Genomic DNA, 26,599 nt, shown 5'->3' with positions numbered 1-26,599 from the left:
TTTTATGCTTTCTTGTGCCCTGCAATCTTGTGAAGTCATGGACATAGACGTGTAGGGGATGGAGAATGGCATGGAGAGGGGTGTGGATATTAAAAGGGGGAGTAGTTGCACAAAAAAATCATTGACACCTGCCAGCAAAGGTAGGCACATGTGAACTTCGGTGTTCTTGGAATCCCCATGTAATGCCCTGTGAGGTCCTGCACTAAAAATGGAGCAAGGAGGAGTACTCCTATATATATTGATGACAGGTTTCAATATGTGCGGTACTGGGTGGATATCAATGACTAGGATCTTACTTGGTCACAAAGCTCCAGAAAGCAAACAAACATTCTTAGAAAACCGAAGTAGTGGAGCAAATGGGTACCAGTAAATGCTGAGAGGTTGTCTACCCAGAGACAATGATCTGAATCTGAAGGTTGAGTACCCGGTAATGCACACACTAATGAGAAGAGGTCGATTTAACTGAGGTAATGAGACAACAGAATTACCAGTCGCAGAAAAGAACACATTAAGTGGAACTCGTATATTGTGCGATCATGGAGAACAAGGGAAAAAACTGTTCAGCAGTTACAAGTCAAAATGAATGTGAAACAGCAAAAGCAACACAGATCTTAAAAGTGTTCTCTGGGAATAGAAATAAAATAAGGAAAGAAAAAAATGTGATAAGAAATGCATACTTAAATATCTTTCATTAGAAAATTTGTTTTGTCCAGTGACACAACATTTTAGTTTGAAATAATCGTGGCTTTCTTGGTACACAGAAACCTGTCCTAGAATAATAAAAGGTGAGCGTGTGCAGTAGGAAGCCCCACTGCTGTGACCTGGAGGTACCACATACTGTCAATCTATTTCCAGGTCACAGCAGCCATTCAGAATTTAGCATGATAGGATGCGGGAAAGATATATATCTTGGTACCGTGTTAGCCAGTAGATAGAAAAATATTTAGAATATGGATATGGATGATAGGATGGACAGCAGTGTGAGCAGCCTCTTCTTAATATAGTGCCCCTAATATATCCAGTATTATGTTAGGTAGACATGGTGGACAACAGTGTGAGCAGCCTCTTCTTACCTCAACACCCCTGATATCTCCAGCATTATATCAGACTGACATGGTTGACAGCAGTGTGAGCAGCCTCTTCTTACTGAAGCACCCCTGATATCTCCAGCATTATATCAGACTGACATGGTTGACAGCAGTGTGAGCAGCCTCTTCATACTGAAGCACTCCTGATATCTACAGTATTAGATCAGATAGACAGGGTGGACAACAGTGTGAGCAGCCTCTTCTTACCTCAGCACCTCTGATATCTCCAGTAGTAGATCAGATAAACAGGGTGGACAGCAGTGTGAACAGCCTCTTCTTACCTCAAAACCCCCAATATTTCCAGTACTAGATCTGATTAACAGGGTGGACAGCAGTGTGAGAAGCCTCTTCTTACTTCAAAACCCCTGATATCTCCAGCATTAGCTCAGATAGACAGGGTGGACAGCAGTTTGAGCAACTTCTTCTTACCTCAGCACCCCTGGTATTTCCAGTGTTAAATCAGATAAACAGGGTGGACAGCAGTGTGAGCAGCCTCTTCTTACCTGAGCACCACCGGTGTCTCCAGTTTTAGATCAGATTATCCCCTCGGAGCACATCGCCCTACTGCACATACACTGATAAGCAAAATGGTAACAATGTTTTCAGGCTCCATATCTCACCATCCACTACTGCTTCAAATGTAAGACTAATATCATTTTATAGACAATCATCTTGGCTATCTCATACATAAACTTGACTTACAACTATTTAATATATGATGAGTTATGCAGATTCTTGTCATGTCACTGCATTGTTGCGGTTTTGTTCCTGGTGGTGCAAAAATCTTTTTCTTCCTGAATACTATAAATTTCTACTTGTTCTCACAATCCATAATAGCTTAGCATGTTATTAGGTTGGTTCCGAACAAAAGGTCACTGCTTCCAATCGAGGAGCAGCCATGAAGATTTCCCAAGAAAAGATTTTGGTGAAGGAAGCCTGATGATATTGGGTTGTTTCACAGCCAAAGGCGTTGGATACTTGATCAGGATCGATGATGGTCTCAATGCTGAGCAATATGTGAGTGTCCTACAAGATGAGTTACTTCATACACTTGAGTACTATGGGTATGAAAAGGATGACTTGGTGTTCCAGGAGAACAATGACCCGAAGCATAGGTGGAGATTGGCAAAGAAATGGTTCAATGACAATGAAGTAGAGATGCTGGATTGGCCCCACAGTCCCCAGACCTCAACCCAATCGAACACTTGGTTGGAGTTGAAGAAAAACCTGTATTCATACCCAAGTGAGTCGACCAGTAGGCACCAACTTTGGGAGCGTGTAGAAAAGTCCTGGGATCAGATTTCGGTCAAGACATGATTGATTCTGACTGAGAGAATGCCCAGAAGGATTCAAGCAGTGGTGAAAGCCAAAGTTGGATTTACAAAATGCTAACAAAACAATACAAATTAAAGTTTATATTTTAAGGAGCAAAGCATTAATAATGCAGTGACATGACAAGAATCTGCATAAGTAATTGCAGCGCCCCAGAGTCCTGGTCGTTGCAGTACTGGAGCTCCGCCGCTAAAGGGGGCTATGGTACGTCTGATGGCACTGAAGGAGTTCATCTGACCAGGTATCACAGTTACCAATACACTTCACAGTCTGGCCTCCAGGGGGAGCTAAGGGTTCTATGTATTAGGCCACTCCTCACAATCTGGTAAAACTGGGGGTTAGGCAGAACGTTAGACAGAAGCTGACTGGGTTGGAACCAGGCAACACCTTGTGGCAGAGGGTGTTGTAGGGGAAGATTCAGAGGGGTCCCTGTCAGGGGTGGGATCCTGACAGAGGCCTAGCAAACAGAGAGAACGTTACGGGACCGCGCCTGTTATGACCCCAATGGCGAGGGTCTCAGAGGAACGTGGAAGTCTGCAGAATACAAAAATCCAGCTCATAGGGCAGTGGTAAGTGGGTTGACCATATATCTACTCCTAACGCCAACACTAGAAGTAGCCGGGGATCATTCCTACGTTGATTCTAGATGACACGCGCCAGCCGGAGAATCTAGCTACCCCTAGTAGAGGAAAACAAAGACCTTTCTTGCCTCCAGAGAAGGGGACCCCAAAGCTGGATAGAAGCCCCCCACAAATAATGACGGTGAGGTAAGAGGAAATGACAAACACAGAAATGAACCAGGTTTAGCACAGAGAGGCCCGCTTACTGATAGCAGAATAAAGAAAGGTAACTTATATGGTCAACAAAAACCCTATCAAAATCCACACTGGAAATTCAAGAACCTCCGAACCGTCTAACGGTCCGGGGGGAGAACACCAGCCCCCCTAGAGCTTCCAGCAAAGGTCAGGATATAGTTTTGGAACAAGCTGGACAAAAATACAAAACCAAAACAAATAGCAAAAAGCAAAAGGCAGACTTAGCTGATATAACTGGAACCAGGATCAGTAGACAAGAGCACAGCAGACTAGCTCTGATAACTACGTTGCCAGGCATTGAACTGAAGGTCCAGGGAGCTAATATAGCAACACCCCTAACTAACGACCCAGGTGCGGATAAAAGGAATGACAGAAAAACCAGAGTCAAAAAACTAGTAACCACTAGAGGGAGCAAAAAGCAAATTCACAACAGTACCCCCCCCTTAGTGAGGGGTCACCGAACCCTCACCACGACCACCAGGGCGATCAGGATGAGCGGCATGAAAGGCACGAACTAAATCGGCCGCATGAACATCAGAGGCGACCACCCAGGAATTATCCTCCTGACCATAGCCCTTCCACTTGACCAGGTACTGAAGCCTCCGCCTGGAGAGGCGAGAATCCAAGATCTTCTCCACCACGTACTCCAACTCGCCCTCAACCAACACCGGAGCAGGAGGCTCAGCAGAAGGAACTACAGGCACAATGTACCGCCGCAACAAGGACCTATGAAATACATTGTGAATAGCAAACGACACAGGAAGATCCAGACGAAAAGATACAGGATTAAGGATTTCCAATATCTTGTAAGGCCCAATAAAACGAGGTTTAAATTTGGGAGAGGAGACCTTCATAGGAACAAAGCGGGAAGAAAGCCATACCAAATCCCCAACGCGTAGTCGGGGACCCACACCGCGGCGGCGGTTGGCAAAGCGCTGAGCCTTCTCCTGTGACAACTTCAAGTTGTCCACCACATGATTCCAGATCTGCTGCAACCTATCCACCACAGAATCCACCCCAGGACAGTCAGAAGGCTCCACATGACCCGAAGAAAAGCGAGGATGGAAACCAGAGTTGCAGAAAAAAGGTGAAACCAAGGTGGCGGAACTAGCCCGATTATTAAGGGCAAACTCAGCCAACGGCAAGAATGTCACCCAATCGTCCTGATCAGCAGAGACAAAACACCTCAAATAAGCCTCCAAAGTCTGATTGGTTCGCTCCGTCTGTCCATTAGTCTGAGGATGGAAAGCAGACGAAAACGACAAATCAATGCCCATCCTACTACAAAAGGATCGCCAGAACCTGGAAACGAACTGGGATCCTCTGTCAGACACAATATTCTCAGGGATGCCGTGCAAACGAACCACGTTCTGGAAAAACACAGGAACCAGATCGGAAGAGGAAGGCAGCTTAGGCAAAGGAACCAAATGGACCATCTTGGAGAAGCGATCACATATCACCCAGATAACGGACATGCCCTGAGATAGCGGAAGATCAGAAATGAAATCCATGGAGATATGTGTCCAAGGTCTCTTCGGGACAGGCAAGGGCAAGAGCAAACCGCTGGCACGAGAACAGCAAGGCTTAGCTCGAGCACAAGTCCCACAGGACTGCACAAATGACCGCACATCCCTTGACAAGGAAGGCCACCAAAAGGACCTGGCCACCAGATCTCTGGTGCCAAAAATTCCCGGGTGACCTGCCAACACCGAGGAATGAACCTCGGAAATGACTCTGCTGGTCCACTTATCCGGGACAAACAGTCTGTCAGGTGGACAAGACTCAGGCCTATCAGCCTGAAATCTCTGCAACACACGTCGCAGATCCGGAGAAATAGCTGACAAGATAACTCCATCTTTAAGAATACCAACAGGATCAGCGACTCCAGGAGCATCAGGCACAAGCTCCTAGAAAGAGCATCGGCCTTCACATTCTTTGAACCAGGTAAATACGAGACAACAAAATCAAAGCGGGAGAAAAACAATGACCAGCGGGCCTGTCTCGGATTAAGGCGTTTAGCAGACTCGAGATACATCAGATTTTTGTGATCAGTCAAGACCACCACACGATGCTTAGCACCCTCGAGCCAATGACGCCACTCCTCAAATGCCCATTTCATGGCCAACAACTCCCGATTGCCCACATCATAATTTCGCTCGGCAGGCGAAAACTTCCTAGAGAAAAAGGCACAAGGTTTCATAACAGAGCAACCAGGGCCTCTCTGCGACAAAACGGCCCCTGCCCCAATCTCCGAAGCATCCACCTCAACCTGAAAGGGAAGTGAGACGTCAGGCTGGCACAAAACAGGCGCCGAAGTAAACCGGCGTTTCAACTCCTGGAAAGCCTCCACGGCAGCAGGAGCCCAGTTAGCTACATCGGAGCCCTTCTTGGTCATATCCGTCAAAGGTTTCACAATGCTAGAAAAATTAGCGATAAAACGACGGTAGAAGTTAGCGAAGCCCAAGAACTTCTGAAGACTCTTAACTGACAAGGACTGAGTCCAATCAAGAATAGCTCGGACCTTGACTGGGTCCATCTCCACAGCAGAAGGGGAAAAAATGAACCCCAAAAAGGGAACCTTCTGTACACCAAAGAGACACTTTGAGCCCTTGACAAACAAAGAATTTTCACGCAAAATTTCTAGTCAGGATTCTATCACATTGCATTAAATCAGGTGTCTGTTCAGACAACACCATGAGGGAATTTGCGGTTTTTCTATCACATTGCACCGAATTAGGTGTCTGTTCAGACAACACCATGAGGGAATTTGTGGTTTTGCGCTCCCGCAACCGCCGGTCAATTTGAATAGCCAGTGCCATAGTATCATTCAGACCTGTGGGAATGGGAAAACCCACCATAACATTCTTAATGGCTTCAGAAAGGCCATTTCTAAAATTAGCGGCCAGTGCACACTCGTTCCAATGTGTCAGCACGGACCATTTCCGAAATTTTTGGCAATACACTTCAGCCTCGTCCTGCCCCTGAGACATAGCCAGCAAGGCCTTTTCTGCCTGAATCTCAAGATTGGGTTCCTCATAAAGTAAACCGAGCGCCAGAAAAAACGCATCAAGATCAGCCAATGCCGGATCTCCTGGCGCCAGCGAAAAAGCCCAATCCTGAGGGTCGCCCCGTAAGAACGAAATAACAATTTTTACTTGCTGAGCAGAATCTCCAGATGAACAGGGTCTCAGGGACAAAAACAATTTACAATTATTCACGAAATTCCTAAACTTAAACCTGTCTCCGGAAAACAGTTCAGGAATCGGTATTTTAGGTTCTGACCTAGGATTTCTGATAACATAGTCTTGTATGCCCTGCACACGAGTAGCCAGCTGGTCCACACTTGTAATCAAGGTCTGGACATTCATGTCTGCAGCAAGCATAGCCACTCTGAGGTAAAGGGGAAGAAGAAAAAAAAAAAAAACTCAGAATCTTCTTTCTTATAATCCCTCTTCTGCAATGCATTAAACATTTAATACTGGCCTGGCAAACTGTTATGACCCCAATGGCGAGGGTCTCAGAGGAACGTGGAAGTCTGCAGAATACAAAAATCCAGCTCATAGGGCAGTGGTAACTGGGTTGACCATATATCTACTCCTAACGCCAACACTAGAAGTAGCCGGGGATCATTCCTACGTTGATTCTAGATGACACGCGCCAGCCGGAGAATCTAGCTACCCCTAGTAGAGGAAAACAAAGACCTTTCTTGCCTCCAGAGAAGGGGACCCCAAAGCTGGATAGAAGCCCCCCACAAATAATGACGGTGAGGTAAGAGGAAATGACAAACACAGAAATGAACCAGGTTTAGCACAGAGAGGCCCGCTTACTGATAGCAGAATAAAGAAAGGTAACTTATATGGTCAACAAAAACCCTATCAAAATCCACACTGGAAATTCAAGAACCCCCGAACCGTCTAACGGTCCGGGGGGAGAACACCAGCCCCCCTAGAGCTTCCAGCAAAGGTCAGGATATAGTTTTGGAACAAGCTGGACAAAAATACAAAACCAAAACAAATAGCAAAAAGCAAAAGGCAGACTTAGCTGATATAACTGGAACCAGGATCAGTAGACAAGAGCACAGCAGACTAGCTCTGATAACTACGTTGCCAGGCATTGAACTGAAGGTCCAGGGAGCTAATATAGCAACACCCCTAACTAACGACCCAGGTGCGGATAAAAGGAATGACAGAAAAACCAGAGTCAAAAAACTAGTAACCACTAGAGGGAGCAAAAAGCAAATTCACAACACGCGCCTGCATGATATAGCGGCGGTAACCCAAGAAAGGACAAGAAGCGAGGTTCATTGTGCTGAGTGAGAAACGAGATCAACGCAACAAGGAGAATACCAGTAGGAGTCGTGCTGTAAGACGAGGCAACATCCTATTGAGGCGCATAACCGGTGGCCGGAACGCCGAGGAAGTATAGAGCTCCAGGCCAAACTTCAAACCTACGGCAGGACAGTCAGTTATAGGCGGGCTGTCTCACCCAATTGACCCAGGAAGACACAGGGGGGTAACAACAGGAGTGGGGCGATGTTAGAGTCCCGGAAGAGCTCCGAGCCTCCCCGTCATATGGGTGCGTCCTAACCATAAGATCTGGGGGACGTGGAAGAACATCAGAATCGAGTTGTGAGGGAACACGAGAAACAGACACAACAGTTGTGAGGACTATCCCGTGAGCACAGCAGGGGAGGACCACAACACATAGCGCTAGTAGGAAGGCACAGATTTCCACCTGCAAAGGGAACTCTGGAGGTGCCATCGGACCGGCCAGGCTTGCGCAGCCCGGTTAACCGTATCCCGGATTGAGGATCCTGAAGTCTTCAGTAAAGAGGTAAAGAGACTGCAACTTGGTGTCCTCGTTATTTACTGCGACCTGCACCGCACCACCATAACATCATCACCATTCCCTCCACCTTTATTGTACGCCCCTCAGGAGGGTCACGGACCGGGTCTAGCCACCGTGACAACCCCAGAACAGAGACTTAGAGGCCCGGTACCGGGTACCCCTCGGCCCTGCGGCAGTGGGGGCGCTACATAATCATATGCAAAATAGTTGCAAGTCAAATTTATGTATGAAATAGCCAAGAATATTGTCTATAAAATTATGGTAGTCTCACGTTCAAAGCTGTAGTGGATGATGAGATATGGAGCCTGATAGTCAGAAGTTCAAATCATTGTTACTCTTTTGAACATCAGTGGAGAATGGCGGGACCAATGGCTTCTCGACCAAATCAATGTAAGGCCGAGCTGTTAGTGTACCTGGAAAAAACAAACAAAAGGGGGTCCAGCTACCGCACATCATATCATCCCACACCATAATCCCAGAATCGGAGCGGAGTGATGTTTCCTTGTGTAGACAACCTCATCACCTCACGACACCACTCTCAAAGTCTTTAATAGTGCAGATAGCAATAGAGGTTGGATAGGAGATCTATCTTCTTCAGGAAGGGGTCTTGTTTTAGTCTTGGATGCAATGATAGATCGTTCTAAAGATTGGTCTGGAGACCACGTGAGCAAGGACATCATTGGTCAGTGATTACACAGGGAGCTGCCAGTAGTGGCTTAAACGTGCTACCATGACCTGCAGTGTCTCCAGACTTGTCTCCAATCACATCTGGAACATCATTTGTCGGCAATTGCAAAGGAAGCTGCCAGCAGCGGATCTTGATGATTTGCTCAAGTGCATTCAGCGTGGCAGAACATTCCTCAGACGGCCATTAATAACCTCACTGATAGCAGCCAAGGCTGTAAGGTTTTTTTTGCACGTGGCTCTCATACTTAATGCTGAATAAGTTGAGATATTTTGAAAATGTTGTTTCCATTTTTTCCCCATTTACACATCAGTAATGTGTCTATCCATCCTGTGATTTCCCTAATTCCATGACTTTTCCTTCTTGGTTCTTCAATGTTGAGGAATGTACATTAGTTAAACGCTGGCTTTACCTGTTGATGTTGGCAGGTGTATGGGGCCTCCCACAGATGATGTTTGGGGAAAAAGGATCCAGCTTTTGGAATTTCGACTTCTGATCCTTTTGTTCTGGCAGCGTCTATCTCCTACAGAGCACAGGAACTATCGGCCAAGCTGAGGCGAATAATCGTTCAGTTGACAGCCATTTACTCATCCTCCTCGGGCCTTGCTCTCAGTCTTCACCACTGCTTGTGGTGTCTGAACTTGTCTGCAGAGCAGTTGTCATACTGACAACGCTGCAGCCAATCAGTAAGCGTAGTGTCTTTTGAGTGGCTACTGGGGCAGTGCTGCTGAGCTCAGTTTTTGGCTGCTGCGTTACATCAGCACTTCGGACAATAACAGACAGTGGGAGCAGTGTCGGAGACTCAGGGGTGGATCAGAGGAAGGGGAGTAAGGCGCCGCTTGTTTTTTCAAAATAAACTGCAGGCAAGGGACAAGGGTTTCCCGAAACCGGCAAGCCCTTTTTAGGGGTCCTATATAAAATTGGCCCTATTGTATGTCTATGGGACAACAAAAAAATAGGGGAAATGGATAGTAATTCCCCATTAAGGTCAGGGACGGATGATAGTGACAATCTCAGTACAGTGCTACAGATTGTGATGGAGCATCTGTAGAGGTTGTCCACTTTAGGTTTCCTCTATTAGTAGGTGAAAGGTAGTGTCGTGGAAAATGCTCTTTGTAACCAGTCTTTATTCTAGATGGGAGATGAAAACAGAAGTCCCCCAACCTCTATATTCTCCACATTCCTTAAGAGGGTAAATAAAAGTAGTTTTTCAAATGGAAAACACCTTAAAGCGATTATCTGGCCTTAGTGACTGCAGACTTGTTAATCCTCAATATTATTTGCTGGCGGCAGGAGTATGACCAGTAAGTGTGTGATTTGTATATATGTGGTCACTAGGGTTGAGCGACCTTTACTTTTATAAGATCGGGTCGGGTTTCACGAAACCCGACTTTTTCAAAAGTCGGGTCGAGTGAAATCGGCCGATCCTATAAAAAAGTCGGGGTCGGGGTCGGCCGAAACTCGAAACCCAATGCAGTGCATTGGGTTTCCAATGGTTCCCAGGGTCTGAAGGAGCGGAAACTCTCCTTCAGGCCCTGGGATCCATATTTAAGTGTAAAATAAAGAATTAAAATAAAAAATATCACTATACTTACCCTCTGACGGGCCCTGGTACTAACCGGGAACCTTCCTTCCTTAGAATCAGCCTTCCAGAACCTTGCGGTGACGTCACGGTGACGTCGCGGCTTGTGATTGGTCGCGCGGCCGCCCATGTGACAGCTGCGCGACCAATCACAAGCCGCGACGTCACCGTGACGTCACCGTAGGTCCTGGAAGGGCTGATTCTTAGGAAGGAAGGCTGCCGGAACGAAGCCGAGGGTGAGTATATTCCTATTAGGTATATACTCACCCTCGGACACGCCCTGCTTCTTTCCGGCAGCCTTCCTTCCTAAGAATCAGCCCTTCCAGGACCTACAGTGACGTCACGGTGACGTCGCGGCTTGTGATTGGTCGCGCGAGCGGTCACATGGGCGGCTGCGCGACCAATCACAAGCCGCGACGTCACCGCGATGTCACCGCAAGGTCCTGGAAGGCTGATTCTAAGGAAGGTATGTTCCCGGTTAGTACCAGGGCCCGTCAGAGGGTAAGTATAGCGATATTTTTTATTTTAATTCTTTATTTTACACTTCAATCTGAATTCCGATACCAGTTCCCGATATCTTAAACATATCGGGAATCGGTATCGGAATTCCGATTCCAGATTCAGAAGATCGCCGACTTCATGGCCGACCCCACACAGGGGTCGGGTCAGGTTTCATGAAACCCGACTTTGCCAAAAGTCGGCGACTTCTGAAAATTGCCGACCCGTTTCGCTCAACCCTAGTGGTCACATGCTAACTAGATGTGCTCAGCCTCACTCAGTGCATGAGTGACTAATAGTAGATAAATAGATAAATAAATAGACTTAATAGTCTAGTTGGCATGTGGCAGGAAGTATGCAAATTGCTTTGACTGCCCGATACCGGTACCAGAAAATCCTGACAGCACACAGTACACAAGATATGTTGACTTGTCACTTATATAGCACTAATAAGTATAGGGAGATTTATTCAAAATAGTCGCCGAATATTCTGTAATAACTTAGGATGAAGCAATCTGAGCGAAACAATGTGCTCCAACAAGCCACGCTGTCCTCAAGTTACTTTCTGCAAGATGGCGCAACGTGTCACTCATCGACAAGGAGCATGGCGGAAATGTAATCCTTTTTTGGCAACGGGGAAATTTCAAAGGGGCTTTTGCCACCATGGTCACCGGATATAGAACAATCAGAATTTTTTTGTTGTTGTTCAGATTGCTTCACCCTAATGGTAGTTACAGCAGAATATCCCAGGCGTATTTCAAGTGAATCTGCCTGTAGTATCGTCAGGTAGGAGAACTAAGAGGTTATTTACAAAATGGCCAAAAATAGTCTACAACACCATTAGCAGGAGAACTTATCGATTGATAGCTTCAGAAAAAGTCCATTGCCAGGTCACCAGGAGCATCTGTGGGTCAGAGGAAAACTGGCCATACATATTAGATGGCTGTTGGGTGGAAAAGTTAGTCTGGCCGATTTTGGCCAAGCCCTCCAGGGTTGTCTATGAGAGAGCCGCCAGAATTATCACCGCCAAATAAAAGGCTCAGATTATTGAATTCCAACCCTTGAGGGGACAGTGAGGAAGTGTTATATACAATCAATATCAATGCCGAAATTGGTAGCATTCCTAAACCTATAAAAACATTGGGTGAAGATACAAACTCCATGTATATGTTGTCCCTGGTTGGATTTGAACCCAGGGCTCCAATTCGGTAGGACGGCAATATAATGTTCATCCAATTTTACACAATTTCCCAAGGATATCAATCAGTACAATACCAATACCAATGCAATCTGCCAATGATATTATTGCAGAACCAAACATTTTGTGCTACCGGGTCATGTCTGACTGATTATCGCAGTGCCGGCAGCCGTCTACTACACCTGCACAATATTTGCTGCATTGCAGACCCCTATACACAAGCATCTCGTAAAATACCGATCCCCATACAGTTTCAATGAGCGCATAGAAAATTAACATAAAAAGTAATAACATGGAGAACTGGAATCAAAGGAATTCTGGGCAATTACAAGATAACAAAGAAAACACTGAAGGGAGGTAATGGGGGGAGGAGATGAACTGCCAACGACAGGGTCATGTCGAGAAGAGGGTGGTCTGATGAGACTGGGATCTCCAAAATGACCACAAAAGATGAAGACAAACAATGTCAATTCACGAGTTAGAAGAAAATTTACCAAAGAAGCCATCATCGTGTACAAGTAACATAAAATTCATCATCACAGCACAGAATATATTGGCTTTTTACGAATCCTAAATGTGAACAAAACTGTTAATCTGGCACGTACAGGACCTCCATGTCAGATCAGCAGGTTCACCACTGAGGATAATTTTCACCTGTTGTTTTTATAAGAGGATTGTCTGAAACAGCACCACTCCTGGTCGTAGGCCGTGTCTGGTATTGCAGCTCAGCCTAAGGACTAAGCTGCGGAGGATTTTGATTTTTTACTATTTGCTATGACTTTATAATCTACTTTATACATCGTCTTGGTGTCTGATCTTCATTGAAATGGCGGTAGAAGGCATATACATTCTCCAAGCATTCGTATCGGTTGACAGCATGATGAAGACCAGGAGAAGTTGAGCAGATTAATATATAGGGTTTTTTTTGGGGGGGGGAGGAGGAGATTCAGTATAACTTGCACTTTAGTTGTCGAAATCCATGCTTAGGAGTCCAGTGGGAGGTCCCACTCACTGATTGACAGCTACTTCTGTACAGAGTCATGCAGAAAAGGCTGTCAATCACTAAATAAAACTGGTCGCCTAAGTAGAGAAAAAATATACAAACCAAGCAGTCAGTGTCCTGGTGCCATCTTATGGTTATAACAATTTTGAGAGTCAAAGTTCTAAATTCTCTTCTAATGCATCCGTGATTACCATTCCATTCACCTCTATGGGAATGACAGAGAAGGCCTATATACCCTTGTTCAGCCTCATAATTCTATCATTAACATACAAGCATTTTTTGATCCTGGCATACCTACCTCAGGAACAAAGGACCAGGCATGGTAAAATTCAACATGTGTTGAGAAACCTCTTCAAAATTTGCCAAATTCAATGATTTTGACTGTTTTTCATCTATTGTGGTCAAGTGCCTTTACTTTAGGATTGTCTATAGGAATTCCAAAAATTTGTCATACCTCGTGATCACTTCTGTATTCTTACCTAAATTTGGTTCTGAGAACATGCAGGTACTTAGTACACTCATGTCAACATTTTATCTCCTAGTTCCTCCGAGCTACTTTCTAGATGGTGTAGTCTTCTTGCTCCCATTTAGTGTGATTTACCGGGTCTAACACTTTAGGTTTTCCTGACTTCCTAGTTGACCACCATTTCTGTACACGTGGCTTACAGGAATTTATAATATACTGGAACCTCCAAATAGAGTGATGCTGTAACCATTAACCTCTGAATAAGCGTACACCACAATGAACAATGATGGAGCCTGTCCTAAGTCCAGTGACAGACCGTTCCACCTCTAGTCGTAGCGCGGCGGTGCACCAGTGACTCTACTTAGAACTTTCTCTGCGCCTCAGCGGGTCACAATAGCCACTATGCCACTATTTTACATGGTTCACAACTTATGCCGAGCTCTGTGAATCTATATTTCTGTGTTGACCACCAGAAAATACTCCCAAGCCAAACAATAACGGATAAAAGTCCAAGCTTTGATAACCAGCGGGACTATTTCAGAACTTTGCAGGAATTAACTTTAGTTGCAATGTAACAGTATTGAAAATTTTTTTCTATGCTCATAGCAGAAATATTGAGGATATAGTCCTAGCTGCCCCACGAGCACACTCTCTTTATGGGACTATCCTGGAAGAGATGTCCACAGTGGCAGCTTTTAACCGGGCAAGGTCTCCGTCCTTTGCACAGCTGCTATCCTCAACACTGTTTACATGACATATACACTAGTCCAGCTGCTCTCACAACAACCAGCATGGTTCCCCTGTCCACCACATCAACCTTTGAACACTACTAAACCTCAACACAGCAACAGTGCCAGGCCCATGCTAGCAACCGGCACCTCCTCCATCCACTCTGGAGCCAGGAATTTCAATTTTCGGCAACTACAAAGCAGGCAATAGGAAAAGAGAAAAGACTGACGAACAACATGGACATAAAGAACAGGTAAATGGGCACTCAAGGAACAAATCTCTGGCAACAAAGACACGGCTCATACATGGTTTAGTCTTTTCTGTGGTAACAGACGGATGAGACACTTGGACGATAAAGAAACAAGACAGAAGAAGACTAAACGCCTTCGAAATGTGGTGCTGGAGAAGGATGTTATCAATACCATGGATGGCAAAAACAACAAATAAGTCAATTTTGGAACAAATTAAGACAGGCAGTGATCATCAAGCTACGACTTGACTACTTTGGACACAACCCGATAAGGACATCATGATGTGAAGAATAAAAGGAACATGGCGAAGAGGAAGACCAACAACTCGATGGCTTGATACTTTCAAGATAACGACGGATAAGACCCTGGTGGACCTATCTAGGTTTGCATAAGATCGATCTTCCTACAGAGCGTTCATTCATTGAGTCCTCAAGTCTCGAAATAAAGCCAAAGGCCATTAAAAAAAGAGACAGATGACATTCACCACCGGGCTCTTGCTCCTCTCCCACATGCCAACATCTCTCCTTCCTGTCCTTTCCTTACTATGACACAAGGTTTGAGCAACAAGAAGTATGAAACGGATGCAAAAAAATGCTGTAGCTGAAGACACAAATTATGAGTTTACCAAGAGGAAGACTGAGGATAAGATCTAAGTTGTCTCAAAAACCTTCATCTGGAAGCTACACATCTCTCCAATGAAAAATATATCACAGAACGACAAATACTATCTCTAGAGGAAAAATTGGAAATAAGATTGTGGCACAACCAGGGATTTCTTACTCTGGAGGACCTAGACGCATGCACATTTACTGCCCATTTTCATTTGACTTGTGTAATATATAATTCCTCCTATTGTGGAGCTGCAGGGGAATTGAACACGTGTTGACAAGTTTACTCATTAATGCTGTTCAATGGCGGTCTCAGTTACTGGACACCCAGACAATATTTTTTTCCTAATGGAAGCGTCTAAATTTCTAGGGTCATCTGCAGAAGTAGAGAAAGCGCTCAAGTCTCTGAAAAGGGTATGGATCTAGAAAAATTGTTGTGACTGCTGAAATAGCAAGCATAGCCGTTACAAGATGCCCTAATGGCCCTCAAACTGTACACGCTGATATCCACAGATCCGGCCGACAGTCGAATGTGAATGGTCGCTTCTCAACTCTTTCCTGACAGGTGATGCATGGGAAGATAAGGATCCAGCATGCCTGATTTTGGACTGCCGATCCTTTTGTTCTTGGCAAGATAACCCACTGCCAGAGATGCCTCTCTCGTAGAGGACACAAGAGTGCGCCCATTGGAAGAGTCGGAAGAGATTGCTTCCGGCTGAATAATTGGTTGAGCCATCGTTCATCCAACAGCTATCTATTATGTGTGGGGTCCCTAATGAAGCCTCAGACTTGACAATGGCCTTGTCACTTCTTAAACCTAAGATCGTAACTTCATGATTGTCGGGGTCTGGCTTTTGGCACCGGCGGCAATTCCAAGAAGAAAGTAACTTAGGAAACCTTATTGGTTCTCTGCCCAGTGGGGCTCCCATCCACCAGCTGCAACACAGCCCCATTCCAGTAAATAGACAAGGTGCCAGGGGCTGCTGTGCCCCATTTAGTCTAAATATTGGTGTAGACCCCATTCATACTTTCATAGTTATAAGGTTGAAGGTAGACTAAAGTCCATCGAGTTCAACCTGTAGCCTAAGATATTGATCCAGAGGAAGGCGAAAATCCCATGGAGCAGACAGAAGGTGATCATATGACCTTCTAATGATGAAATAAACCCTTTATGGTCTGAATGAAAAAAAAATAAACAAATTATGCAGCCACAAAAACATCAGACTGTCCATGCTGAGAGTTTGGAAGGTACATTGCCGACATTAGACCAGCTATGATAGAATTCATCTTCACAGCTAGTGAATATATGGAAATCGTTGGAACTTTCACTTATACAGCTACAACCAGATCTTTACAGCGACTCACAATCATTTATTATTACCAATTATATTAAGTGTAAAAAGGGAAAAACATTTTGCTCTCCTTTTAGTGGTCATAATAGGAAAAGATGTAGATGACAGAGGACATCCCGTTGGCCTACGGTCTTTAAACTACTGCGAGGTGGAATTATTTTTTAGCAATGTTAGAAAAATGGTTTGACTCTTAAATTTGTGTGTGACATGTCAAATCATAAGGTGAGAATTTTGTTTTTTTTTAATGCTTAGGGGGTGACACCTATGTACTGATAATGTGTTTATGAGATGTCAAGCTGACACTAGAAAACCTGAATTGATTCGATTTTAGGTTCAGAGAACTAATGGTGCCAGTTTGATTTTGTTTAATAACCGGACAATAAAAACTTCTGTACAAAAGCAAATTACCTAATGACCAAGGCTGGTGGTGTACAGGAGAACTGTGTGTATGTGGAAGGAAAAATGACTAGATAGATAGATAGATAGATAGATAGATAGATAGATAGATAGATAGATAGATAGATAATAGATAGATGATAGATAGATAATAGATAGATGATAGATAGATAATGGATAGATGATTGATAGATAGATAGATAGGAGATAGATAGATAGATAGATAATAGATAGATAGATAGATAATAGATACATAATAGATAGATGATAGATAGATAGATAATAGATAGATAGATAATAGATAGATAGATGATGGATAGATAGATAATGGATAGATAATAGATAGAAGATCAATAGATAGATAGATAGATAGATAGATAGATAATAGATAGATTGATAGATAGATAGATAGATAATAGATAGATAGATAATAGATAGATGATAGATAGATAATAGATAGATAGATAATAGATAGATGATAGATAGATGATAGATAATAGATAGATGATAGATAGATAATAGATAGATAGATAGATAGATAGATAGATAATAGATAGATGATAGATAGATAATAGATAGATAGATAATAGATAGATGATAGATAGATAGATGATAGATAATATATAGATAGATAATAGATAGATATCAGATAGATAGATAATAGATAGATAATAGATAGATGATAGATAGATAATAGATAGATAGATAATAGATAGATGATAGATAGATAGATGATAGATAATATATAGATAGATAATAGATAGATATCAGATAGATAGATAATAGATAGATAATAGATAGATAATAGACAGATAACAGACAGATAATAGATATGAAATAAATAGATGATGGCGGTGAGTGATACATGTAGATGGCCGAGGGTTGCAGGGATGACCGATGGTGATTTGTGTTCCTGGAGTATTTTCCGGCCTCAGTCTGCAGGAATCCGTCCCGGTGTCAGGACACGCATGCTCAGCTGAATCCATCGCCTCAGCACTGAATCCCTTTTGTTGTTTTTTTATTTCCCCCAGTAGCGGCTCGCCTGGTGATCTCCGCACAGAACTGCCAACTCATAATATTTTGCTGTCGTGGATCTCTTTCCTCCACCGTGGTGTCCATGACAACAGGCCAAGGGACGATTGCCATAGTAACGGGCCCCAGCAAACTTTACCCACCGCTTCCAAAACTTCTCCGACTTGCCTTCTTACCATCACCCAACATTGCCCAATTATAATGATACACACTACGCTGTGCGACCTCTGGAGGTTATTTTAATTTATTTTATGTATTATTATTATTATTATTATTTTTCTTTTTACTTTAATTCCAAAAAATTTAAATCCAAACATTTATAGTTTGATAAATTAAAAAATGTGTAATAAAAAAATATATGACACTTTAATTGGGAGAAAAGAATTAACTTGATTGACCTTTGTCTTTTCTTAAAGCCATGTCACTTTGTGTTTTCCATTTTGCTATAGAAATTAAAGTCTTTGACAGAAAGAAAAAAAAGATTAAAAAAAGGAAAGGAAACTTAAGAAAAAGATTTAGATAGGTAGAAAGGATAAAAAAAAAGTGCAAAAATCAATAAAAATTGGAACATTTCTTATGAGTAAATTACTTTTTTTAATTACCTACAGTACTTTTTTTTTATTTTATTTTTTTCAGATTTTTTTTTTTTTTCAAGAACTTTTCGAACGGCAAACCCAATGGAGGGACGACTTTGTGTGAAACTTTTCTGTAAGGAGTGAAGTCACTGAGCGCAGCTGTGAAATTACCATTCGGCTGAATAATTAGATCAGACGGGAAAAGGATGAGCCGCACAATGAAATATAGTGATCTAAAGAAAGTCATTAAACAGATTATACTGATGGCCGCCTACTGTGCCCCATCACACAGGGGGAACGAGAGCGCCCAGCACTTGTTGCCTCCATTACTTTGTGAGAGTGGCCCAAAAATGTCTAAAGAGCTCATGCAAAAAATGTCAATATACTCAATACTAGTATCCCATAATAATAGTAAACTAGTCAAAAGTTAGTGGAAAAATAATAGTCAATTTTTTATTGGGACCACTTATTACTATATATATATATATATATATATATATATATATATATATATATATATATATATATATATATATATATATATATATATATATATATAATTAATTAATTTATTTTGGAGTAAAGCAGTATATATGTACCGTATATATATTATATATATATTTATTTATTTTGGAGTAAAGCAGTATATATGTACCGTATATATATATATATATATATATTATATATATATATATATATATATATATATATATATATATATATATATATATATGGTACATATATACCTCTTTACTCCAAAATAAATAAATACATTTTATATATATATATATATATATATATATATATATATATATATATATATATATATATACACATGCTGTCTTTTTACTTTACAGTTGGGTGTGTGTATTTTTTTAGTTTAGTTTTTTTAAGTATTCGTAGAAAGAGGAGTAAAAAAATGAGTCGTCCATAATTAGAAAGAAAAATGTATCCAAGGCTCAAAACTCTCTATTCTCTCTCTTCTGTAGTTCTAGTTTATAGGGTCACTGTGGATGTGGGGTGGTAAATGGCATGAAAGTGTATGGACTTTTCATTGGGACATTGTAAGTATAGTATCTTTGCTTCAAAAAGTTGCAAAATTGGGAAAAAAAACAAATACATGTCGGCAACTTTAATGTACCGTAATACTTTCCATATTCTTCTAAGTACACTTGGTATAGTTATCAAACTACCAGTACAGGGATTATGTCTTAAAATAAGAAATGTATAACTTTTGGGGGGAGGAGAGTAGCTTATCCATATTAGAAATTGACTTTAATGAATTAACATTAAATCGTATTTTTAGATTCTATAGGGTATAAAAATACATCTGTTTCGATTCTCCTTTTGAATTTACTAGACATTTCTATTCCAATTATATCCGACTAAAGAGGATTGATCCCAGGCAACAGGTGTGTTAACATGAAAAAAGTAAAAAAAAAAAAGTTACCGTACTACTAATCAAACAAAGACTGAATAAAATGGCTCATCCATTTCATTGATATATACAAGGATTTTTAAAAAGTTTACGGCCGTTACTGTAAAAAGTAATTTATAGAATGCCAACGTGTTTCACTGAATTGTCCGCCAGGATCCCAAAAAAGTTTATAGGCAGTACTGTAAAAATTAATTTTTAAGAAAGAATTAAATTATATATATATATATATATATATATATATATATATATATATATATATATATATATATTGTATATACGTATATATTTATTTTATATATATATTGTGTTTATATACTTTTATTATATATATTTATGTATATAAATTTTTTTTAATTAAATAACTATATATATACATATATATATTTATGTATATTATGTGTATATATATATATATTTTTTATTAAATAACTATATATATATATATATATATATATATATATATATATATATATATATATATATTTATATTTATTTTTTTTTATTTTTTTTTTCTAGTATACCCTAGCCACCATGTGCCCCCTGGTAAACTGGGATTGGTTGGGTTTTATACATGCCTACAAGTATTTTTTTTTTTATGATTCAAAAACAATATTTAACAAAAGTTAAAGTTTCCCCGTAAAAGTCAAAGAATGAAAGAAGCCCCAGAGCGGAACTGGTTAATTAAGCCCAAACTTTCACTAACCTGTGGAATCCATGTCTGGTTCCTCCAATAACCCACAATGCATGATCTTCCCATGGGCAGAACAGAAGACCAAAATCCTAGGGGATGTGAGACCCCCTATCTCAAGTGAAGGGAGCAAGGAATGAAAATGGACACTTGGTAAATCCAGCAGGGCAGAGACAGACCAGTCACAATGTTTGCTGATGTTGCATGGGAAAAAGCATCATTTTATAAGAGCCCTGATGGGAGACATGTCATTGATAGGCCAGGCTGCCTGATGAATGGCTGGTAGTCAGATGGGGATGTGGCAAGGCTCTCTGTGAAGCCCATTGTGGTGCTGTTTTGAATAATAAAGACTTTCCTCTAAAAAGGGGGGCTTAAATCTACGCAATCCCGGCACTTCATCCCCCCCTCTTTTTCTATTATAAAACCTCTTTATTACTTATACTTCCACAACCTCGTCCTTGCCTTCCCTACATAAAGCCATGTTTGCCCTACACGAATCAACACTCAAAAAACTGTACCACCGGATACTCGCTGCCGCTAACAAGACAAAAAAAACGTAATAATTCACACCCGTCGCCGAATATCTGCACGTCGCATTGCAAGATGTAAGAAAACAGCAAAATGCAACACAAAAAGGACAAAAGTAAAAAAAGAGCGAAAAGTTCTGTTTACAAACTTTGACAAATGTTTTTTAGATCTCGGGGACCTCTTCTCTCGGGTCTTTGTGGCAGGTGATAATCTCGATTTTGGCACATTTCGAAGGTAGCAGAGTTTTTTTTTAAGACTTGGAATTAGATGTTAGGCTACTTTCACACTAGCGTCGGGAACAACCCGTCGCTGCGCGTCGGGCCGACGTTCCCGACGCTAGTGTGGTCTCCGCCGCACAACGGGGGCAGCGGATGCATATTTTCCACGCATCCGCTGCCCCATTGTGAGGTGCGGGGATGTGCGGGGAGGTGGGGGCGGAGTTCCGACTGCGCATGCGCAGTCGGAAAAAGCGGACCGTCGGGAGCAAAAAACGTTACATGTAGCGTTTTGTTTTCCCGACGGACCGCTACCATACGCCCAAACGCCGCCAAACGCATTCACCGTTTGGAAATGCGTCGCAAATGCGTCGCAAATGCGTCGCTAATGTTACTCTATGACGAAACAACGTATCCAGCAAAAACTTTTGCTGGATGCGGCGTTTCGCAAAAACGACGCATTTGCGACGTATTGCAGTTAACGCTAGTGTGAAAGTAGCCTCAGAAGTGAAAAGCCAAGGCTTTGGGGCCATGATAAAGTGGCTGGGTTTTTTTTTTTTTTTTTTTTTAGGAAGGAAAATCTGTGATTAGAATATGAATAGAACTCCAACGGGGAAAGAGAAAAGAGATTACAGATGAATTGCTTTCACCGTGTATACGGGCACTGCTCCCTCCTCCGCAAACAGCTAACTATACCAGTGCTACACAGGAAACAAGGCAGCTCTTACTAAATCACTTTCCCTTACGAGAGATTTCGATCTCCGATTTACTAGTCACTAATAGTACTATAATAATAATGTTCTTCACCCGTCCATGTACCGATAGGGTAAGGCTAGTTGGCACTCCTAATTAAAAGAAAAAAGTAGCTTATTTTGCCTCTTTTTTTTAGCTCAGGGGGTCTATATCAGCTACGGAACGTTTCATGCACATGGTAGTATTTTGGATCTGGCTGGGTGCCCATACAACACCTTTTTCTAGAGAGGCGAGTGGAACGTACGAAGTTATAGCCTCATAGATAAATTGGTTGGTCCCATATATCGGCACAAAAAACCCCCAATTGGCCTATAAGATGACATTACTGTGATCATTCGAGAAAAATGATGTTATCAATACCAAGGATGGCAAGAAGAACAAGCAAATCAATTTTGGAAGAACTCAAGCCATAAAACATGTCCCTCGAGACAAGGATCTCCAGCTACGATTTGCCTACTTTGGACACATCATACGAAGAGAGCAATCACTGGAGAAGGACATCATGGTGGGAAGGTTAGAAAGAATAAGGCGAAGAGGAAAACCAGCGACCCGATGGCTTGATACAATCAAGAAAACGGTGAAGAAGACCCTGGTGGACCTATCATTATTATTATTATTTATTTATGTAGCACTATTAATTCCATGGTGCTGTACATGAGAAAGGGGTTACATACAGGGTTATAAATATCGTTTACAGTAAACAAGTTTACAGTGACAGACTGGTACAGAGGGGAGAGGACCCTGTCCTTGCGGACTTACATTCTATGGGATAGTGGGGAAGAGACAGAAGGTCGGAGGTGCAGCAGCTCTGGCGGTGGTGAGGCGGCTGCTCTGGCGATGGCGAGGCAGCAGAATGGTTATTGCAGGCTGTAGGCTTTCTTGAAGAGATGGGTTTTCAGGTTCCGTCTGAAGGATCCGAGGGTGGTGGATAGTCGGACGTGTTGAGGCATGGAATTCCAGAGGATGGGGGATATTCGGGAGAAATCTTGGAGGCGGTTGTGTGAGGACCGAATAAGTGTGGTGGAGAGTAGGAGGTCTTGGGAGGATCGGAGATTACGTGAGGGAAGGTATTGGGAGATTAGTTCAGAGATATAGGGAGGGGACAGGTTGTGGATGGCTTTGTAGATCAGTGTTAGTAGTTTGAACTGGATTCGTTGGGGAATTGGGAGCCAGTGGAGGGATTTGCAAAGGGGAGAAGCAGGGGAGTATCGAGGAGAGAGGTGGATTAGCCGGGCAGCAGAGTTGAGGACAGACTGGAGCGGTGCAAGAGAGTTAGCGGGGAGGCCACAGAGGAGGGTGTTGCAGTAGTCGAGGCGGGAGATGACAAGGGCATGCACAAGAGTCTTAGTAGATTGTGGGGTGAGGAAGGGACGGATTCTGGCAATATTTTTGAGTTGGAGGCGACAGGAGGTGGCAAGAGTTTGAACGTGTGGTTTGAAGGACAAGGCAGAGTCGAGAGTTACCCCAAGGCAGCGGATTTCAGGTGCGGGAGGGAACGTGATGCCATTTACCATAATAGATAGATCAGGTAGGGGGATACGTGAGGTGGGGGAAAGATGATGAATTCGGTTTTGTCTACATTGAGTTTTAGGAAGCGAGAGGTGAAGGAGGATATGGCTGACAGAAACTCCGGGATTCTGGACAGAAGAGAAGACCTTTCTAGGCTTGCACAAGATCGATCTTCCTACAGAGCGTTCATCCATCAAGTCACCATGGCTTGAGATTGAGCTGAAGGCCTCAAAAATTATATTTATGGAAGTTGAATGTGCAACTTTCCCCTTCTTGCAGGCAAGGCAATATTTAATGGGGCCTCCAACCATAAAGCAATTCACATTTATTGCCAGTGACTACAGTCATCTCCAGTCACTTATATGGGATTGTCGCCGAAATAGTGACCACCATAGACTATGACTAAAACCACCTACACCTATCTAATCTACCAATATTTGGGCCTCCCAAGTGTACCTGACACTAGATTAAGAGGAAACTGGGATCAGGTGGATGGATTACAACATTTTTATTGGAGGTAAAGCTGCTGTCCAACTAAAGCATTTAGTGGTGGCTTTGTTACATCTTCCTACTGTAATGCACACTCAGCTAAGCTTAGCATGCATATTTAGCCGGCAGCTTTATTGGTAACATTTGGATTTTGTGGGACTTCAAAATGAATGACCTTTCCTGCAACTCCACCGATCAGCAGATTGACGGTGCCACAAGGCATTAAAAGAGGCACAGCTCCTTACATATTTTCATGAATGGTTAAGAACATGCAGTACCATGAATGGCTGTGACCAGGGCCAGCATCAGCACCCGGCGTACCCGGGCAAGTGCCAGGGCCCTGAGCAGGTGGGGGCTCACTCACCGTCGGGGACACCTGCGCACTATGGGGGCCCGGTGTCTGTGCTAGTGCAGACACCCGCGAGTGGGCCCCTCCGCTTGATCAGGGTCCCGGCACTTGTGATACTTACCTCTCCCAGCTCCACTGCTGCGGCGTTTGATGACTGTGACGTTCAGGTTAGAGGGCACGATGACGTCACGTCTGTGCGCCCTCTGCCTGAGCAGCCACAGTTCAGAGAGCTGGAAGACGACGATGCTGAGGAGTCCGGAGCAGAGCAACAGCCAGCAATGAGAGGTGAGTATTTAATTTTTTTAAAGTTTGGAGCATTATATATGGGGACCATCATACACTGGAGCATCATATATGGGGCCCATCATGTATGGGGCTCATTATACACTGGAGCATCATATATGGGCCCATCATACTCTGGAGCATCATATATGGGGCCAATTATATATGGAGCATTATATGGGAACTATTCTATATGGAGCATTATATGGGGCCCATCATATACTGTATGGAGCATTATTTGGGGCTCATTATACTGTATGGAGCAATATATGGGGCTCATTATACTCTATGGGGCCCATCCTATACTGTATGGAGCATTATATGGGGCCCGCTATATATGGAGCAATATATGGGGCCCATCATATACTGGAGCATTATATGGAGCCCATCATATACTGTATGGAACATTATATGGGACCCATTATGCATGGAGCAATATATGGGGCCCATTATACAGTACAGAGTAATACATGGGGCTCATTATACTGTATGGAGCAATATATGTGGCTCATTATACTTAATGGAGCACTATATGAGGTCTATTATTCTAGATGGAAAAATATATGGGGCTCATTATTCTGTATGGAGCATTATATGGGGCCTATTATTCTGAATGGAGCAACATATTGTGCCCATAATACTGTATGGAGCAATATATGGGGCACTTTATTTGGTATGGAGCACTATGTGGTGCCCATAATACTGTAAGGAGCAATATATGGGGCACATTATTCTGTATGGAACACTTTGTGGTGCCCATAATACTGTATGGAGGACTATACTTTCTGGTTTCTGACCTATTGAAGAATTTACAATAGATATCTTATGTAATGTAAGAAGTGAAATCTTTGGCAATGTACTTTACCTATATTTCCCTGCTGTAACTGTGCATTATGAATTGTGGTGTGTGTTAAAGGGGCCCACTGAGATTCTTTCGCCCGGGGCCCACGAAAACCTGGAGCCGGCCCTGGCTGTGACACTTTCGGTTTGCCACTGCACCTTCGCTCACCAGATCAGGTAGACCCCTACCAATCTGATATGGATGACTTGTTCTAAGGATTGGTCGTCTAAAACAGAGGTCCCCAACCTTTTTTGCACCAGGGACCGGCTTTAAGCAAGACCAGTTTTCCATGGCCCGGTGGGGGTGGGGCAGGGGCGGGGCTTTGGTCATATGGGGGTGGGGTTATGGAGGGATGGAGCTTAGTGCATATTTATCATATAATTATGACATTTATAATGAGAATGTGATTCAACTTACCATAGGTTCAGAATGAGTGGGAGCACCATGCTTGTTTCCCTGGTGCTCTGCACCATTATTGCCCCATAGCTGTGCCATACAGTGCTCTGCACTGTTTATTATTGCCCCATAGCTGTGCCATACAGTGCTCTGCACCGTTTATTATTGCCCCATAGCTGTGCCATACAGTGCTCTGCACCGTTCATAATTGCCCCATAGCTGTGCCATATAGTGCTCTGCACCGTTCATAATTGCCCCATAGCTGTGCCATATAGTGCTCTGCACCATTATTGCCCCATAGCTGTGCCATACAGTGCTCTGCACCATTATTGCCCCATAGCTGTGCCATATAGTGCTCTGCACCATTATTGCCCCATAGCTGTGCCATATAGTGCTCTGCATCATTATTGCCCCATAGCTGTGCCATACAGTGCTCTGCACCATTATTGCCCCATAGCTGTGCCATATAGTGCTCTGCACCATTATTGCCCCATAGCTGTGCCATATAGTGCTCTGCACCGTTCATAATTGCCCCATAGCTGTGCCATATAGTGCTCTGCACCATTATTGCCCCATAGCTGTGCCATACAGTGCTCTGCACCATTATTGCCCCATAGCTGTGCCATATAGTGCTCTGCACCATTATTGCCCCA

The 26,599-nt window shown here is 42.9% G+C and overlaps 1 protein-coding gene across 2 annotated transcripts in view; it reads right to left on the bottom strand.

Annotated features, from left to right (window-relative positions):
* The window catches only part of RFX4 (regulatory factor X4), an 83,869-nt gene extending 63,018 nt beyond the window's left edge, over positions 1–20,851 (bottom strand). For both annotated transcript variants that reach the window (XM_077266469.1, XM_077266470.1), the window contains exon 1: positions 20,600–20,851. In XM_077266469.1, the coding sequence (XP_077122584.1) occupies positions 20,600–20,642 (43 nt within the window). In that variant the 5' untranslated portion in view covers positions 20,643–20,851. The remainder of the gene's footprint in view (positions 1–20,599) is intronic.
* Positions 20,852–26,599: the final 5,748 nt, after the last annotated feature.

This window comes from Ranitomeya variabilis, chromosome 5 (genome assembly GCF_051348905.1).
Source record: "Ranitomeya variabilis isolate aRanVar5 chromosome 5, aRanVar5.hap1, whole genome shotgun sequence".
Classification (NCBI taxonomy): domain Eukaryota; kingdom Metazoa; phylum Chordata; class Amphibia; order Anura; family Dendrobatidae; genus Ranitomeya; species Ranitomeya variabilis.
The sequence above is the reverse complement of the archived record's forward strand: the minus strand, read 5'-3'. Positions and strand labels throughout refer to the sequence as shown.